General features: G+C 38.6%; 1 protein-coding gene across 2 annotated transcripts in view; it reads left to right on the top strand.

The window, feature by feature from the left end:
* The window catches only part of NUP107 (nucleoporin 107), a 44,315-nt gene that overhangs the window by 15,870 nt on the left and 10,015 nt on the right, over window positions 1-18,430 (top strand). For both annotated transcript variants that reach the window (XM_039501097.1, XM_039501106.1), the window contains 12 exons: window positions 1,505-1,632; window positions 2,257-2,305; window positions 3,562-3,633; window positions 4,180-4,268; window positions 5,184-5,262; window positions 7,075-7,188; window positions 11,000-11,090; window positions 12,380-12,456; window positions 13,033-13,092; window positions 16,102-16,247; window positions 16,345-16,393; window positions 17,775-17,844. In XM_039501097.1, coding sequence (XP_039357031.1) covers window positions 1,505-1,632; window positions 2,257-2,305; window positions 3,562-3,633; window positions 4,180-4,268; window positions 5,184-5,262; window positions 7,075-7,188; window positions 11,000-11,090; window positions 12,380-12,456; window positions 13,033-13,092; window positions 16,102-16,247; window positions 16,345-16,393; window positions 17,775-17,844 — 1,024 coding nt within the window. The remainder of the gene's footprint in view (window positions 1-1,504; window positions 1,633-2,256; window positions 2,306-3,561; window positions 3,634-4,179; window positions 4,269-5,183; window positions 5,263-7,074; window positions 7,189-10,999; window positions 11,091-12,379; window positions 12,457-13,032; window positions 13,093-16,101; window positions 16,248-16,344; window positions 16,394-17,774; window positions 17,845-18,430) is intronic.

Here is an 18,430-nt window from a genome sequence, read left to right as displayed (position 1 = left end):
TATACCGAAACCTACCGACCGCTATGCCTACCTTCATGCCTCCAGCTTCCATCCCGGGCACACCACAAGGTCCATTGTCTACAGCCAAGCACTGAGGTACAACCGTCTGCTCTAACCCCGCAGACAGAGACCAACACTTAGAAAATCTCCACCAAGCATTCTCAAGACTACAGTACCCACACGAGGAAATAAGGAAACAGATCAACAGAGCCAGATGTGTACCCAGAAGCCTCCTACTGCAAGACAAGCCCAAGAAAGAAACCAACAGGACTCCACTGGCCATCACATACAGTCCCCAGCTCAAACCCCTCCAACGCATCATCAGGGATCTACAACCCATCCTGGACAATGATCCCACACTTTCACAGGCCTTGGGTGGCAGGCCAGTCCTCGCCCACAGACAACCTGCCAACCTGAAGCATATTCTCACCAGCAACTGCACACCGCACCATAGTAACTCTAGCTCAGGAACCAACCCATGCAACAAAGCTCGATGCCAACTCTGCCCACATATCTACACCAGCAACACCATCACAGGACCTAACCAGATCAGCCACACCATCACCGGTTCATTCACCTGCACACCCACCAATGTAATATATGCCATCATATGCCAGCAATGCCCCTCTGCTATGTACATTGGCCAAACTGGACAGTCTCTAAGGAAAAGGATAAATGGACACAAATCAGACATTAGGAATGGCAATATACAAAAACCTATAGGAGAACACTTCAACCTCCCTGGCCACACAATAGCAGATTTTAAGGTGGCCATCCTACAGCAAAAAAACTTTAGGACCAGACTCCAAAGAGAAACTGCTGAGCTCCAGTTCATCTGCAAATTTAACACCATCAGTTTAGGACTAAACAAAGACTGTGAATGGCTTGCCAATTACAGAACCAGTTTCTCCTCCCTTGGTTTTCACACCTCAGCTGCTGGAACAGGGCCCCATCCTCCCTGATTGATCTAACCTCGTTATCTCTAGCTTGCTTCTTGCTTGCTTATAGATACACACCTGCCCCTGGAAATTTCCACTGCTTGCATCCGAAGAAGTGGGTATTCACCCACAAAAGCTCATGCTGCAAAACATCTGTTAGTCTATAAGGTGCCACAGGATTCTTTGCTGGATCTAAGATATGTTTCTCAAGGGTGTGACTAAGCTACCCCCTGAGTGATGTAAGTTACACTGACCTAATCGTCAGTGTGGACAGCGCTGTGTCGGTGGGAGAGCTTCTCCTGCTGATTATAGCTACCGCTGCTCATGGCAGGAGAGTTCTCTCCTGTCGGCTTAGAGCGTCTGCACTAGTAGTGCTACAGCAGCACAGCTGCAAGCTCTGTAGTGTAGCCATACCATTAGTGCTTCTGCTTCTAACTAATGAAATGAAAGGTGCTTGCTTGTTTTAAGATCTATCTTAGCTAACAGACAGTACTCAGGGTAATCCAAAAATTGCTTGACACACAATAGAAAACAGATAACGTACTGTATATCATTATTTACATCAGGTGAATATACTGGGGAAAATAGTTTACCGAGCGACTCCTGGACAGCAGAAGTTTTCAAAGACTGCCAGTGTTCTGTGGCTTCTCAAGCAAGAGATGGTAACCTGGAGACTACTGTCCTCACTTTACAGGTAGTTCTTTTTGAAAAGTATGTTGGTTTTACTTTTGCAATGAGTTAGTCACTTAGATATACAGACTACCAGATTTATATTCTGCATGGAAAAATAGTTAAGCAGCTTTGCTTAGTGTAAACATGCTGCATAAATGTTCATAAGAGTCAATTGACTTGTTGTTGCATAGGTATTAAACTGATTGATCTAGCATTCATGTGCCATGGTCTACACTGGGGGGGCGGAGGGGTGGGGGAAGGATTGATCTAAGATACGCAACTTCAGCTATGAGAATAGCGTAGCTGAAGTCAACGTATCTTAGATCGACTTACCTCGTGTCCTCATGGCATGGGATCGACTACCGCTGCTCCCCCGTCGACTCCGCTTCCGCCTCTTGGTAGTGGTGGCGTTCCGGAGTCGACGGCAGAGCGATCGGGGATCGACTTATCGTGTCTACACTAGACACGATAAATCGATCCCCGATAGATCTATCACTACCCACCTATCTGGCGGGTAGTGAAGACCTGCCCAGTGAGTGGCTTCTTCATTTCATTTGTATTTGTAGGGAAGACTTACAGTGGGAGACACATAACTTTAACTTTTTTCGTATTAACCATTAATAAAATTTTGTACTTTTGTCTCTAGAGATAGAATACAGTCTGCCCTGGAAGATGAAACAATGTTTGAAATTGCGGTAAGCTTCGTGCTATAGAGAGCCCTTTTATTTTGTTTAAGAGACAACTTTTAAATCGAAATATGCTAGTCTTCATTGTTTGCAACCCAAGTATTGCACCACTCAGAACTTGAAAGTAAAACTGAATGTAAACAAAAATTAAATTGATTCGATTTTCATTGTCTAACATCAGATAAAAGACCTAACTGCATAAATTATGAAAAGTTAATCAGATTAAATGTTCATTTCTTAATATTAATAACATGGGAATTGGTTTAAAATATGATTAAATTGTATCTCTATAACCACTCCATATAAAGTTGGAAAGTTTGTTCTAAGTGGTTATCTGTCCATTTCTTATAAGCTCCAGGGGCATAGATAATGGTGTTGGTATTGGATAGTCAAGAGTTGAGAATTACTTGAAGATGAAACAAATTTGAATGATCTAGGAGGCCTTGGGATGTTTAGCATCTTGTCATCTTGATTTCTGAATGCAGACTGAAGAGTTTTGAAAAGCTTTCTTGGTCTATGTCTCTTTGCTCTTTTTATTACAAAGCAATGTTTGCAGCCTGTGCTGGTAGAGTATATTTAGGAAGGTTAAAGGCTAAGGGGGGTAACTTTTCTTGTAAAATTCAAACTACAGATAGTCTTTGTCATAAAATATCTCCAACTAGTACTGCTTTAGTTGAGGAGGAGAGGCCTATCAATATTTCTAAGTTTAACTCTACCAAAAATCAGCCCCCTTTGCCCTGCTCCACACCTCCCCCTCCCCCAAATCCTCTAGGTTTTAGCAAGAGCCTCTTTCTCCTATTTTTGATGAGGGTTTAATGAGAATTAGATGTGTCTGGCATGGGAGAATATTGTGTTGTGCTGACCAATTTTTCATTTTGTAATTTACAGCAAGGGCACTTAGAATCTTGAGTTAGTGCCCATTTTTATTTTTGTATAAATCTAAAATAAATACTTGAATAACCTGACTGGGATCCAAAGTATACCAGTATCTGCTATCATTATCTAATTTGTAACGTGTCACCTATAGACTGATTCTGCAATCTCATGTTTAGACGTAATTTTATTTTATGGTATAGAACAGATATACTTTCATATCTTGATATAATGCATTATTTTTTTTCTAAGCTACCAACATAAAACATAAAACTTGTAGAAGGTCGGTGGATATGATATTAATTGGTCTTCCCTGAATTCTCTTGTTTTTGCCATTTACATTCTGACACTGTTTATTTTTTATTAAAAAATAAAAGCTCTTTCTTAAATAGGTTCTAAATGCTAGTGAAAAGAGGGCTGTAGGCATCTTGTTTCAGAAAGACTCATTGGTTCGACAAAGCCAGGTATGATTTTAAAGATATGGGAGTAGATAAGCTAACAAGCTTTAGATACTTGTTATACTACATTATAATCCTATAACAAATGCTATATAGAGTATTAAACTGCTTCTAGCACTATATATTTCTCTAAAATGGGTTTCCTTGGTTATATAACCTCATTAGGGATTGCATGCACAGTTCTTTTTGTGAAGGCAAAACTTTCTTAGTTTCTGCATTGATGGAGGCCAGATATGTTCTTGAAGTTAATATGAAAAGGGCAGAGGATTAGGAGTCTTTAGAGCTATCCTCGTCTGGCCTATCCTTTACTAGCCAACATATGGAGCAAAATAAGATGCTAATCAGTATTGTAACAGGAATGGCTAACAAAAGCGGGGATTGAACACAAAATCAGTCATGCTTGGTTACTTAAGAGATATGGGTGCAGTGATCTAGAGCTGTATATACATTTTAGGATACACAGATCATGAATAGGTTAGGATTGGGCTGGGAGGCTGGTATAATATTTGTAACAGGAGTGTTTTAAAAAAGAGCTTTAATTTTATATTCCAGCTGGTGGTAGATTGGTTAGAGAGCATTGCCAAGGATGAAATTGGAGATTTCTCTGACAACATTGAGTTCTATGCAAAATCTGTATATTGGTGAGTTACTGAATCATCATTAAGGGTCATGCAGAAGTTTATGTACACTGCATGCTTCCTACAAGTATTAAAGCAAACTGGATGATAAAGCTGTTTTAACAACTTGCTGTTAATTTTTAAAAAACCTCTAAGAATTAAAAAAGAAAATGAAAGCAGTTGCCAGCTTTTTAAAAGCTAAGGATGTTTTTTGGTCAGCTGTTGACATGGTGACTTCCCAAAAAAGAGAATTCACTGCATTTCTTTATCCAATGCCTAGTGCAATAGTACCTTAATCACTGTTTGAGGTCATTAAGTACTACCACAATAGACATAATTAATAGGTAGCTACCTGATAGTAATTTTATTATTTAAGATGGATTAAATAGTTCATGTTTGTGTGTGTTAATACAATGATCTGTCCCTTCACTTGCACCTTATTATTTCTTTGCTCAAGTCCTTGTTGCTGTTACTGTGTCTATAACGCCTTGGCAACAGTAGTTCTTGTCGTATTCATTCTCAGCAATGGGTTCAGGTCAGAAAATACCAAATCCCACCATGGATTTTAAATCAGACTTTGACCAATGATAAGTTCTGGAATCCTGAAGTGAACTGAGTGTGCTAGACTGACTTTAGGATTTTAATATATAATCTAGTTTACCACACTGAAATGATTCCATTATTTGAATGAATGAAACAAATCTAGGTGAATTTGATCATATATCAGTTGGTGGTTTACTTTCATGTTTTTAGCTGAATTATATTTACACAACAGAATTATAGCTGACAGGCCTCAAAGTAAACTGTAGAAATTGATACACTGAGAACCCATCTTGTGAAGAATCAAAGTATCCATTACTTTGTTTTGATGTGCCATCTTGAAAAAAAAATTGATATCTTAAATGTCTCTTTAAAGAGAACACTTCTCATTGCTTTTAGGGAGAACACTCTACATATTTTGAAGCAGCGACAGTTCAGCACATACATTGGAAGTACTCGTCCCCTGGTAACTGAACTAGTAAGTATAATTTAAAACGTTTGGCTTCATGGTAGGTGTAAATTGGATTTTTGGGGTAATTAGTATACTTTTTTCCTACCCAGCACAACTTCCCCAAAAGTTCAGGAGTTGAGTCTTAAAAATGGAAAAACTCCTGCAGTAGATTTTATTTATTTGTTTTCATTTTCATGATAACAGCCCTGACCATCTGGGGAAATTATGTACACTGTCTTTATTGTTCTGGGCATCCGACTTTAGTCCATCGTGGATTTTGTTTTTCTTTCCACCTTCCTCTTTTTTTCAGCAGAAGTGCTTCTTAGCTATTCATTGAGGTGAGTGGCTTTATTGGTACTTTTTTTAAGTGCCCCAAAATGTTAGGTGCTTCAAAACAAACAAAAACAGGAGTACTTGTGGCACCTTAAAGACTAACAAATTTATTTTAGCATGAGCTTTCGTGAGCTAAAGCTCACTTCTTCCGATGCATAGAATGGAACACACAGACATGCATCCGAAGAAGTGAGCTTTAGCTCACGAAAGCTCATGCTAAAATAAATTTGTTAGTCTTTAAGGTGCCACAAGTACTCCTGTTTTTTTTGCGGATACAGACTAACACGGCTGCTACTCTGAAACCTGTCAAAACAAACAGTATCCCTATCCAGAAGAGCAAATTATCTTGATTTAACTTGATACTACATATGAAAATCATAAATTAACACGGGTAAAGGAGGGTGGAGTGGATTAATGACAAGTGGCAATAAATAACATGATTACTCAAACCATCATGTTGTGCAAGTGCCTTTCTGATTCCCTTTTTTAAATTATTTTTTTAATTTTAGTTACCTTTGCCCCTTCGCTTAAAACCTCACTTCCAAAAACCTTACAAGAATAATTTGTGTGACAAAAGATGTTAGCTTGATGAACAGATTTGGGGAGGGCATGCCAAATGTAAGGGACAAATGTGTATGGAGCAAGGTAATAAACGGAGTATCAAGGTTGACATCATTGGAAGAGTGGAGAAAAACAGTGGGGAATATGAAAGAAGGCCATGTCAAATTTAGATTTGGGCTGTGTGGTGTAGGGACCTAAAAGTAAGAACAAAATGTTTGTTTGAATTGGATGTGAAGCACTATTTGTAAGCTCTCTAAGCCACACTTTTTGTACCGCACTTAGCACAATGAAACCCCGATTCTGTTTGGAGCCTCTGGGTGCTACCATCCTCTTCTGGTTTCCTCCCATTATTATTTCTCATGTATTGAAAACCAAGAGAGGGCTGTCCAGGAAGAAGGAGTAATCAACTGTATCAAATGCAGAGGCAAATTCAAGAAAGATGAGCATAGGCTTTGAGAATTGGTGAGGAGGTGGTGGTTAGTAGCGTTAAGAGCAGTTTCAGTGTTTTGAAGAAAGCAGAAAATATGCTGGAGTGGATCCACAAGAAAGTGAGAAGAGAGGAAGTCAATGTAACAGTTGTAAAAGGCCTTCTCAAAGGTAAAGGTAGGAAAGGAAAGGGTCTGCTATCTGGAGAGGCAGATTACAAGGGGAAAATGTTTGTGGTGAAAGGAGCTAGAGGACAGGGCTTTTGAGAAGGCGAAAGGATTGAAATTGATGAACAGTAATCTCTTGGGCTCAGTGACTGGGGAGGCGAAGAGGAGAGACCAGGAATGTAATGCCAGTTTTTATGCAGACTAGTCAGACTGTTGTCAACATGAGAAAGTGAGTACAGATGAATTTACTATCATTCATAACCTTTGAGACATTCACACAGAGGGAAATATCTGCAGTGTAGGGGATGGAGGATTCATTGTCCCCCCTTTTCTTTTCTTTTTTTTCTTGTAGGACCCAGATGCCCCCATAAGACAGAAAATGCCACTCGATGATTTGGATCGAGAAGATGATGCCAGGTTACTCAAGTACCTATTCACTCTTATCAGAGCTGGGATGACAGATGAGGTAAGCCACAGAACCTGTAGTGTCCTTCCCTTTCCTTCGGACTTGTTCAAACATTTTAAAAAACTGATTTAGTTCAACCAGTACAAACTTCTGTGTGGACATCCGTATGTCAGTTTAGCTTTCATCCAATTACAGGTGCTGATTGCTGATGTCACATGTTAAACTGCTATAAATCAAGTTTTAACTGATATGAGTGTCCACGTTGAATTTAAAATCCTACCTTTAGTTAAACCAGCGCAACTTTGGGTTGAGAGCAGGCATTATGGTAGATAAATTGGACTTAGGGCTGTCAGGCCAGCACATTAATAGCACTGCTTGGTACTAAAGTAGCTTAATACTGACTGCTCGGTGCTGTATGGTACAGTTAGAACATCTGAAAGAGCTTGTAAGCTTGGCCTTTCAAAACCATTACATTATTCTGTGCACCTCCTTTTTTGCATATGAGTGCTGTACAAATTTGAAAAATAGCAGAATTGATTCTTCTTTGGTTTCTGTCTAGTACTGAATTGCAAGGGTGCTTTTGCTCTTTGCTGATGTAATCATTTAATGATGGTTTTACGTGGCTGTAGTAAACATTAAGAATGGCTTCCTTTCTTAATGATGACTCCGATTTGAAGCTATGAAAATAGCACCCAGATTTCATGTTTACTAGGAGAAAGATGACTCTACTTCATTTCTTTTTTTTTTCTCCTTTTTCTGTTGTCCCTGGCAAGCCATAAATGCTTCAGTAGTCAAATCTCTCTGAAGAACTCCTGGATAGGCATGAATAGGATAGTAGGAGTTTGTGGTTTTGACCAGCACAAAAGAGGTTACCCTTCTCTTTCATTAATCGTTTGGCTGAATGTAGCTCTGCCTTTTTTTAATACTTTACATAATTTGTGTTGTAAATCTATTATTGCCCACAAATTTGAAGGGAATTACAACACTGTCACTTGGAGGTCAGCCTGCCATGGTATGTGTTGTGTTCTCAATTCAGCAGCACCCTTGCAGTCCTTTCCTATCCTGAGCCTCACTTGGGTAAAGACTCCCCATTGTGCCAGTGGTTTTCGTGATTAATAATTAAATATTTGTATTATGGTAGCATCTGAAGGTCTCTGTAGTGGGCTAGGGGCTGCCGGGATGCTAGGCACTGTACCCATTCATAATGAAGGGGAAGAAGTTCTGCTCCAAAGATCTTATAGTCTTAGGAACATAGGAATATAGTCACTTGTTAGAGATGAAAGTATTATCCCACTGTTCCTAGCTACCAGTGTTTTCAGTTTTCTTCCCTCCATCATCATTCCCAAAAGTGACAAGTTATTTCAGACTCTGCAGCTTGAAAAGACTAAAGAAAGCATGACCATTTAACACCATCTGCCTCACTATTCTGGCAGTTCTGTCAGTCATGGAATTGATACATCAGTTAGATAAGTAAGTAATTGGGTGTGAGATGAGTAACCTTCAACAGTGTGTGCTTACTTACAGTCCACACAAGCCTATTTTTTTCTCCCTATCACTTTTACTCCTGCTATATATTCATCTAGCTAGAATAGGTACCAAAATTGGCTTTGATGGAAGCAGACTTCTTGAGTAAGACTATTCATGGCAGTATATAGCCTGATTTATATTGTCAGCACAAAGGATGGAATTTTCCAAAGCACCTGAGAGTTGGGTACCTAATTTCCTCAATAATGTCGAAAAATTTCACCCAAAAAGATAGATTTTAAGCCTTTGCACCAAAGGGCATATTTTCAGAAACTATAAAAGACTTCATCTAAAACAACTAGAACTGTCAAGCGATTAATTGTGTGATTAAAAAGATAATATAATACCATTTTTTTAAATATTTTTGAATATTTTCTACATTTTCAAATATATTGATTTCAGTTACAACACAGAATACAAAGTGTACAGCGCTTACTTTATTTTTTATTATCATTTTTACAGTGCAATACTTGTAAACAAAAATAGTATTTTTAATTCATCTAATACAAGTAATGTAGTGAAATCTCTTTATTGTGAAATTTGAATTAAAAAATGTAGAATTATGTACAAAAAAACTGCATTAAAAATAAAAATGTAAAATTTTAGCACCTTCAAGTCCACTCAGTCCTACTTCTTGTTCAGCCAGTCGCTCAGACAAACAAGTTTGTTTACATTTGCAAGAGATAATGCTGCCCACTTCTTTTTTACAGTGTCACCTGAAAGTGAGAACAGGTATTGTCATGGCACTGTTGTAGCTGGTGTTGCAAGATATTTATGTGCCAAATGCACAAAGATTCATATGTCCCTTAATGCTTCAACCACCATTCCAGGGGAAATGCATCCATGCTGATGACTGGTTCTGCTCGATAAGAGTCCAAAGCAATTCAGTCCAAAGTATGTTCATTTTCATTATCTGAGTCAGATGCTACCAGCAGACAGTTGATTTTCTTTTTGGCATTTGGGTTCTGTAGTTTCCACATCGGATTGTTGCTCTTCTAGGACTTTTGAAAGCGTGCTCCATACCTCATCCCTCTCAGATTTTGGAAGGCACTTCAGATTCTTAAACCTTGGGTTGAGTGCTGTAGCTCTCTTTAGAAATCTCACATTGGTATCTTTATGTTTTGTCAAATCTGCAGTGAAAGTGTTCTTAAAATGAACAACATGTATGCTGGGTCATCATCCAGGACTGCTATAACATGAAAACAACAAGGAGACCGGTGGCACCTTAAAGACTAACAGATTTATTTCTTCAGATGCATTTGAAGAAATGTTTTGTTTTCCCATGAAAGCTTATGCCCAAATAAATCTGTTAGTCTTTAAGGTGCGACCGGACTCCTTGTTGTTTTTGTGGATACAGACTAACATGGCTACCCTCTGATGCTATAACATGAAATATATGGCAGAATGCAGGTTAAACAGAGCAGGGGACAGGAGATTAGTCACAAATTTAATTAACACATTTTTTTAACGAGTATCATCAGCATGGAAATATGTCCTGTGGAATGGTGGCCGAAGCATGAAGGGGCATACAAATGTTTTGCATATCTAGCACATAAATACCTTGCAATGCTGGTGACGTAAATAAAAGCGGGCAGCATTATCTCCTGCAAATGTAAACAAACTTGTTTGTCTTAGCAATTGGCTGAACAAGAAGTAGGACTGAGTGGACTTGTAGGCTCTGAAGTTTCATTGTAACAAAAAAAACCCCTACATTTGTAAATCGCACTTTTGCGACAGTACTTGTATAAGGTGAATTGAAAAATACTGGTTTTATCATTTTTACAGTGCAAATATTTGTAATAATAATATACACTTTGATTTCAATTACAACACAGAATACAATATATATGAAAATGTAGAAGAACATCCAAAATATTTAATAAATTTCAATTGGTATTCTATTGTTGAACCGTGTGATTAAAACTGAGATTAATCGGGATTAATTTTTTTGAGTTAATTGCGTGAGTTAACTGCGATTAATCGACCTCCCAAAAAACTAGTTAGAAGTGAAGAATATACGACAATGGGTTAAGCCAGCAAAGCTCTTGATGAAAAAGAGAAGTAGTTGTACTATAGTACTTCTCTTGCGCTGTTGAAAATCCCTACTGAAAAGTCCTATATACATCACTGGAAAATAAAACCAATGAAAAAATAAAATCTGGAATTTTTATTTTAAGATCCTTTTAGTTTGAGTTTAGACTTGCCAAAATATAAGCACATTAGTTTGTGCAAAGAAACACTTGTAATGATTAACCATGTTCTAACATCTATGCATCACTAGAGGAGAATACATGTGCTTTTGCTGCCTTGAAAACTGTTGCTCAGAATGTTCTTTGCTGTTTTACAGGCACAACGCCTGTGCAAACGATGTGGTCAGGCCTGGAGAGCTGCAACTCTTGAAGGGTGGAAACTCTATCATGATCCAAACGTAAATGGAGGTACCTAGATCAAAATTTATCTGAAGCAGACCCAGAAAGAAGGCATAGGATTTTCTTGTTGTCTGGATCTGTCTAAAGGAAGCACAGCTCTCAGCTGTCATTTTTATGTTTTGAAAACACTTTTACAGGTGTATGATGGGGAGGAACCTTCTTTGTCTTTATAGCTGACACCGTATGAATATTTTAACATTGAAATTTCTTTAAAAATGATTAAATTTGAAAGCGTTTCAACCGAATCCTGCTAATACACCAAAAATTACTTTATCAAGATACTCTCACTCATCTACATTTCTTTAAAGCTTCAAACCTTAATGACTGGGAAACAAATATTTAAGGTTTCCAGACAGCCCCTCACCACTGCCCTTTAATCTTTCATCACACACTTTTGTGCTAACTTATCCCAGCTAACCAAGCACTGAGCCCCCCTGAGCTCACCAAAGCAGGACTCCATTCCTGCAGCTGTTAACAAATCAATGAAAAGTTTTGGTGGTAAAAATTTCCCCTTTCTGGTGTAATGGGGATGGTGTACAATGGAGGAAAGGGGATGCTTTGAGCCACATGGAAAGCTTTAAGTTCTCTGCCTCCTCTTCTGTATTCTCAGTACCTTGCAGGATCGAGCCCTGTCTGGACCCAGTCCAATTTAAAATAAATAAATAAAATAAAATAAAAGGCATATGCTTTAGGTGCTTTACTGAATTAGAGCCAGAGTGCCCAATATCTCACAGGATCGAGTCCTCTGTATCTGGATCTCCTATACCTCCTTATTTCTCCTCCATGTCCCACCAGTGTTCCCTGTATATAGCCTCTTTTTCCCCACCCCAGAGTCTTCCTCTTGTGTATATACCCTTTCTAAGATGAGTGAGCACAGATCCATGTGCCAGTTGGCGCCCTGCCTTGCCATATTTCCTTTTAGTGAGGTATTCCTCAGTCCATGTCCCTACCTCTGGCTTAGCCCAGTGGTGGGAGTAAAAAGGTCTGTTTATGTTCATTAAGTTTTTGTTTAAGGATAAAACTGCAGCTAAACTTTTGAAGTACTGTAATTTTAAAACATGCTCACCACACTGCAGAAAAACAACCTCCTTATTCTGTCTGTGGCACATAGTAGTCTAATCCCCTGTGGGCTGGTCCAATTTCAGTTGTGTTTAGTGTACGGCTGCTGAGTGGCGTTGATGGCCTGTGCCGTATACTGGAAGTCAGACTAATGATCTGGTAGTCCCTTCTGGCCTTGAACTCTGATTCTATGAAACTTCAAATACCCATTGCTTTAAAAATTTATTCTTTACATATAGGAACAGAGCTGGAACCAGTGGAAGGGAATCCATATAGATGCATTTGGAAAATCAGTTGTTGGCGAATGGCAGAAGATGTAAGATAAATATTAAGTTGCTTGGTATTGTTAATGGATAAACTTTTTTTCCTGAAATCGAGTGATGCTAACACTCACTTCCACACAGTTGAATCTACCCTTTGTGCTTACATCTCAGGGGGGTTTGTTTTCAGTGTTTCTGAGAGGATTCCTCAAGTGGGTAGTATATTTGTGTGTCCTAATTAATCTGTGAAACTGGCATCACAACTGAGACAAATGGCTTAGGAAACATCTAAAAAGAATTAGTCTTTTTTTAGGAATAAGAGTGAAACTGTAGATATTAGCTAAGATATCGTTACAGGGACTGATGATCTTCATTCTTCTTGGCATAAGAAATTTTTCCTGGGGTCAGGAAAAATCTCCCCTTTCTCCCAACTCAGTATAGTATTGCCTAATAAGGTATCTTGGGGGTTGGAGGTATATTTAGCCCTTCATTGAAACAGCGGTCATTAACTATTCTTGGAAGCTGCTGAATTGACCCTGTTATAATGGATTGATGTCTAGTAAAATTTCAAGTGATTATGAGGTTGAACAAGAACTCTAATAGAGATTATTTTTCTTAAATATATGTATTAGGAGCAGTTTAATAGATATGAGAGAGCAATCTACGCAGCACTCAGTGGGAACCTCAAACAGGTATGTGATCTTTCATGTCAGATAAGTACTACTTGGTAAAAATGCATTTCTTTCTCATAGCTGAGAGCAGAATTTTAGATAGCTAGTACAGTCACTTGTGTAATGTTTGTAAAACCTAGTAAAAAAGAAGATCGTAAACATGATAGACACCTTTACATCATTATCATATCTAAATTAAGCTAGCACAATCGAACTTTATAGGTTTTTTTGTTTTGCCTGCTATCAATAAAGCCAATTCAGATTTTCCTGTTTTGGTCAGTCCAGATTTCTAGTATTCTTTTGATAGCTATGTTAAACTAGCTTTCATATGACAAAAGTGTGAGATGGAAGGGGACCTAATGTGCTATTTAGTCCACCTCCCTGCTGATGCAAGAGTATTTCCCATTTGTCTTCACTGTCTGTGTGCTCTAGTTTTAAGTCTTAACCAATAAGCCCCTCACCACTTGATGAGATTATTCTACACTCTGATCTCACTGTCAGGCTTTTCCTATATTCAGCATAATTGTGCCTTTTTCAGTTGTTTCCCATTACTTCTTTTAACACCTTAAATTATCTTCCTTTTTTCCCCCTTGGTTTTAGATCTTTCACATATTTTTGGTATGTTTTCCCCGCCCCCATCTTTTATTACTAAGCTATACATATTATTTTTTCTTTCATTTCCTCAAAATGTAATCCTTCCAATTCCTTAAGGAGGGCACTGAGTACATTGACTGAGACACCTGGACCTGGGAAAAGACAACTTTGAGTTGCTACAGCTAAATGTAGAACTTAAAAGACCTGAGCATTATTGTTGACACATCAACAAAAATCTCTGCTCAACGTGTAGCTGTAATAAAAATAAACAAGATGTTAGGATTGGACAGTAGTACCGATAATATTACTATTTATTCACATAATGGAATTATGTGACCGTATCTGGGATATCATGTTCAGTTCTGGTCAATCTGTCTCAAAAAGATATAGTAGAAAACTTTTGCTGATTTTGCATGTGGGATTACACTGGGCACATTCACCATCTGGGAGGGGAATGAGTGCTTGTTATGAGGATTTTTGCATGTAGTATAGCAGTTGAGATTGCAAAGGCATTTTGGAAGGATGATCGAACTCCAGTTCAACAACTGGAAAGGAAGAGCTGGGTCTGTGCACTTCTCAGTGGGGTTGTGGGCAGGCTCAGCAGCTGGGGAAGGGTGGGTATCTTGTCAAGGGCTTGCTAGTAATATTGGTGCACCCATGATTCCTTTGTTACTTTTTTCTCATCAGCAATTTAAATAGAAATCCATGACTTAAATAGAAGCATGTCCATGATTGCTGCATGTCCCACGCACTCTTCCCTTTGGTTTCCACTGTCCACCCTTTCCTTGAACCCAAAGGAAGCAAATGGGAAGCTGCCTTGGAGGTGACAGAGCCTCTTTCTATATAGGCATGAGATCCACCCAGGGAGTGCACCCTGTGACAGTCATGAGCACAGTCAAGCCCCAAGTCCAGGCCCCATAACTAGTTTTGATTGTCACTTCTGTATAATCTTTAGGTTGTTCTTTGCATCTGTTCCTACCTTTTTGCTCTGAAACATTGTAAGCTTTTGGTGGTTGAATATCAGGGGTTCATACTCTACTCAAGGGAGAGGAGTTATTTAAATTAAGGGCCAATATTGGCACAAGAACAAATGGATATAAACTGGCCATCAATAAGTTTAGCCTTGAAACTAGATGAAGGTTTCTAACCATCAAAGGAGTTAAGTTCTGGAACAGCCTTCCATGGGGAATAGTGCAGGCAAAAACCCAAAGTTTTAAGACTGAGCTTGCTAAGTTTTTTATGGAGGGGATGGTATTGCTTTTGCAGGCAATCTCATATGGCCTACCTGTGACTTCTGTTAGCAAATATCTCAAGTGGCTGGAGATATTCCACTGGATGGAGGCAGAGGGGAGCCCTCTGAGTTACTACAGAGAATTTTTTCCCAGGTGTCCAGCTGGGGGGTCTTCCCCACATACTCAGGATCTAGCTGATCACCATATTTAGTGTCAGGAAGGAATTTCCCCCAGCTCAGATTGGCAGAGACCCTGGGGAGGGGTTTCGCCTTCCTCTGCAGCATCAGGTATGAATCACTTGCTGGTCTAAACTAGCGTAAGTGGTGGATTCTCTAGAACTTGAAGTCTTTAATATATGAGGACTTCAGTAACTCTGTTAGAGATTATGGGCCTGTTGCAGGGGTGGGTGGGTGAGGTTCTGTGGCCTGCAATGTGCAGGAGGTCAGACTAGATCATGATGGTCCCTTCTGGCCTTAAAATCTGAGTCTAAATAGAGGACATTCAGAAAGTGGAAAAGAAGAATGAATGGAGGCATGGACTGGCAATTGTTTACATTGGAGAGGAGATGAAGAAAAGGGGATGTGATAGTATACAAAATAATGATGTTATAGAGAAGGTAGCTTGGGCCCTGGTCTTCACTCTTTGTATAATAGAATGGGGATATTCAATAACATTGAAAAGCATCAAATTTAAAATTTATAAAAGGCAAAACTTTTTAACACAATGTTGTATTGGCTTGTGGAACTCATTGCTATAACATGTTGCTGATGCCAAGAGCTTAGCATGATTCAGAAAAGGATTGGGCATAAAGGCTATAGTTTTCAAATGAGCCTGAGGGATTTAGTGTACAAATCGCATTGACTCTGATTTGGGTACCTTGCTCCTTTAGGTCCTTTTGAAAATCTGTGTAATATAGGTAGGAAGAACTTCCAGAGGTACAATACTAAGGATTAAAAATCTAAAAGAAGCTAAGTGTTTTGGCAGATACAGAAACCCTCATGATTCTGGGCGTATAAAACCAGCATCTAACTAATGGGGTTCGTCTACAGCAAGATTTCTTGTGCCTTTCTTTGAAGCATCAGAGGCCACTGTTCGAGACAGGGTACTGGACTATATAGACCATAGATGGGATCCCATATGGCCATTACATCTTCTGATATTTCTCTAGATCTTTAATTCAGACTTTTTTCTTTTTAACATGAAGCTTCTTCCAGTTTGTGATACCTGGGAAGATACAGTCTGGGCATATTTCCGGGTCATGGTGGATTCGTTGGTAGAGCAGGAAATCCGTACATCAGTAATGACCACAGAGGAACTGGAAGAGCTCCCTAGAGAGTATTTAGAAACAAAGTAAGTCTTTAGTACTATTGTGCACTTTAACTTCAATGTGATCTGCAGTCATTCAAATTAACTGTTTCTGTACCTTCATTTTTCTCTTATTTTGAAGCTGGACTTTAGAAAAGGTTTTTGAAGAACTCCAGGCTACAGACAAAAAGGTAAATACTTAATACAGAACTTCCAGTCAACATTTCTGTGTATTTATATTGTCCCAGGGAACTGCTTTTAATCCAGTATTTAACAGAATGATCTCAAATATGCGCTGGGACTGGAGAAATCAATGGCAAGCTCTTTTTAAAAAAAAGTCATTTGGTTTTAATCTCCTTCTGAAAGGTTCTATTATAGATTTCCAAGAATTTTTTTTGCCTCCACAGTGGATATTTTTTTGAATGCAAATGAATTAAGTTGCAAAATTCTTCCCCTCACCCCCACAGCCAGCCCATTTGACAATGAAAGGAATACAGGCAACTTAAAATCCTGACAAAAATTCAAAAAATGAGATACACTTGACCCCAACTTCCTCTGCCAAACTGGCTGACTATACTGAAGAAACAGTGAAGCTGACTATCAAGTGCTCTCAAATGTACAAAGTAGGAAAAATGAAAAAAGAGAAATTTTCCCTAATTTTGTTTCTTGTACTAATGCTAGATAAAATTTTCATGTGTGATTTGGTTCAGTGTCCCTTTAAGAGGTTTCAGCTTTTGCATACTATGCATAGTAGGAATCTGAACAATGTAAGATTTTATTCATTTAAGTAGGTCACACATCCATAGTACCTTTAACATCCAGGGTATTAATTACATTTTTTGCATGATTAAACTGAAGGCCTATTTATAGACTGAAGACCTATTTATTTACCCGGTTAAATATTCACTTGATAACATGCAGAGAAATATGCTTTAACAAGCATACGCGCATATATATATAATATATATATAATATATATATATATATATATATATGCACACGCACACACCCCTACCTAGTTATCCCCATAATGTCAAATTTGCATTTAAGACCTTTACAGTTGCATCTCTAGTATGTTCCATGCATTAGTTCCTCAAGGCACACAGGCTTTTCTTTGTGTGTGTGTGTGTGTGTGTGTGTGTGTGTGTGTGTGTCTGGGCTTCATTTTCTTGTCTGTTGCTCTATTAGTTTTGTGGAATCCATTTTCTCTTACCTTTCAAATTGTATACATCTCCATCATGCTCTTTTATTCTCACTAAGAGCACAAACATAGATTTCCCCCCCCCCAACAGCATTAATTTCTGCTGTTAGTCTATAAGGTGCCATAGGACTCATTGCTACTATTATTCATTTCTTAGACACCCTCCCCCAATTCTACCATTCTTTTCTTACGTGGCACCCCTAGTATCTGCCAGTACTTCAGGTGTATACTCTCCTGCACTTTGCACAGTACCCTATTCTCAGCATAGTTATTTGATTCAGGTTAGCCCTCATCAGAGAGGGATCCTATTGTATTATTGGTTACACTGTATGGTGCATATGGTTTTCACAGGAAACATGAATTTTTTTCAGAGAGTTTTAGAGGAGAACCAAGAACACTATCATGTGATTCAGAAGTTCATTATTTTGGGAGATGTGGATGGTAAGCTTTGTTTTGTGACTTTTTTTTTCCAAAGGTCAATTCTTTTTATTATTTATAGTTACTTTTATGGGAACTTACAAGTGAAAATGTTTCCTAACTTCTAACCATGCAAACTCAGTCTGAAAGTCAAGCTGATTTCAAATCTGGCTTACATGATGCCAACAATAAAGATTCTACAATCAGAACTTTAGCTTTGCCTCCTCGACTAGTATTGATCTCAACAGTCCAAGCAGAAGTAAAAAGTAGTAAAATATAATTTAGTCAGAAAAGCATGCAGATTCTTCTGACTACATATGGGAAGAAGATTGGTGGAATAAAAATGTTGTCATTGTTCAGACTAGAACAGCATGTTGAGAGCTATGCTTTAGTAAGATGGGGGAGGGATGGCTCAGTGCTTTGAGCATTGGCCTGCTGAACCAAGGTTGTGAGTTCAATACTTGAAGGGCCCACGTAGGGATCTGGGGCAAAATCAGTACTTGGTTCTGCTAATGAAGGCAGGGGGCTGGACTCAATGACCTTTCAGGGTCCCTTCCAGTTCTATGAGATAGGTAGATCTCCATATATATGGATATAGTCCTGTTGGAAC

The sequence above is a fragment of the Mauremys reevesii genome, linkage group 1 (assembly GCF_016161935.1).
Source record: "Mauremys reevesii isolate NIE-2019 linkage group 1, ASM1616193v1, whole genome shotgun sequence".
Taxonomy (NCBI): Eukaryota; Metazoa; Chordata; order Testudines; family Geoemydidae; genus Mauremys; species Mauremys reevesii.
The sequence above is the reverse complement of the archived record's forward strand: the minus strand, read 5'-3'. Positions and strand labels throughout refer to the sequence as shown.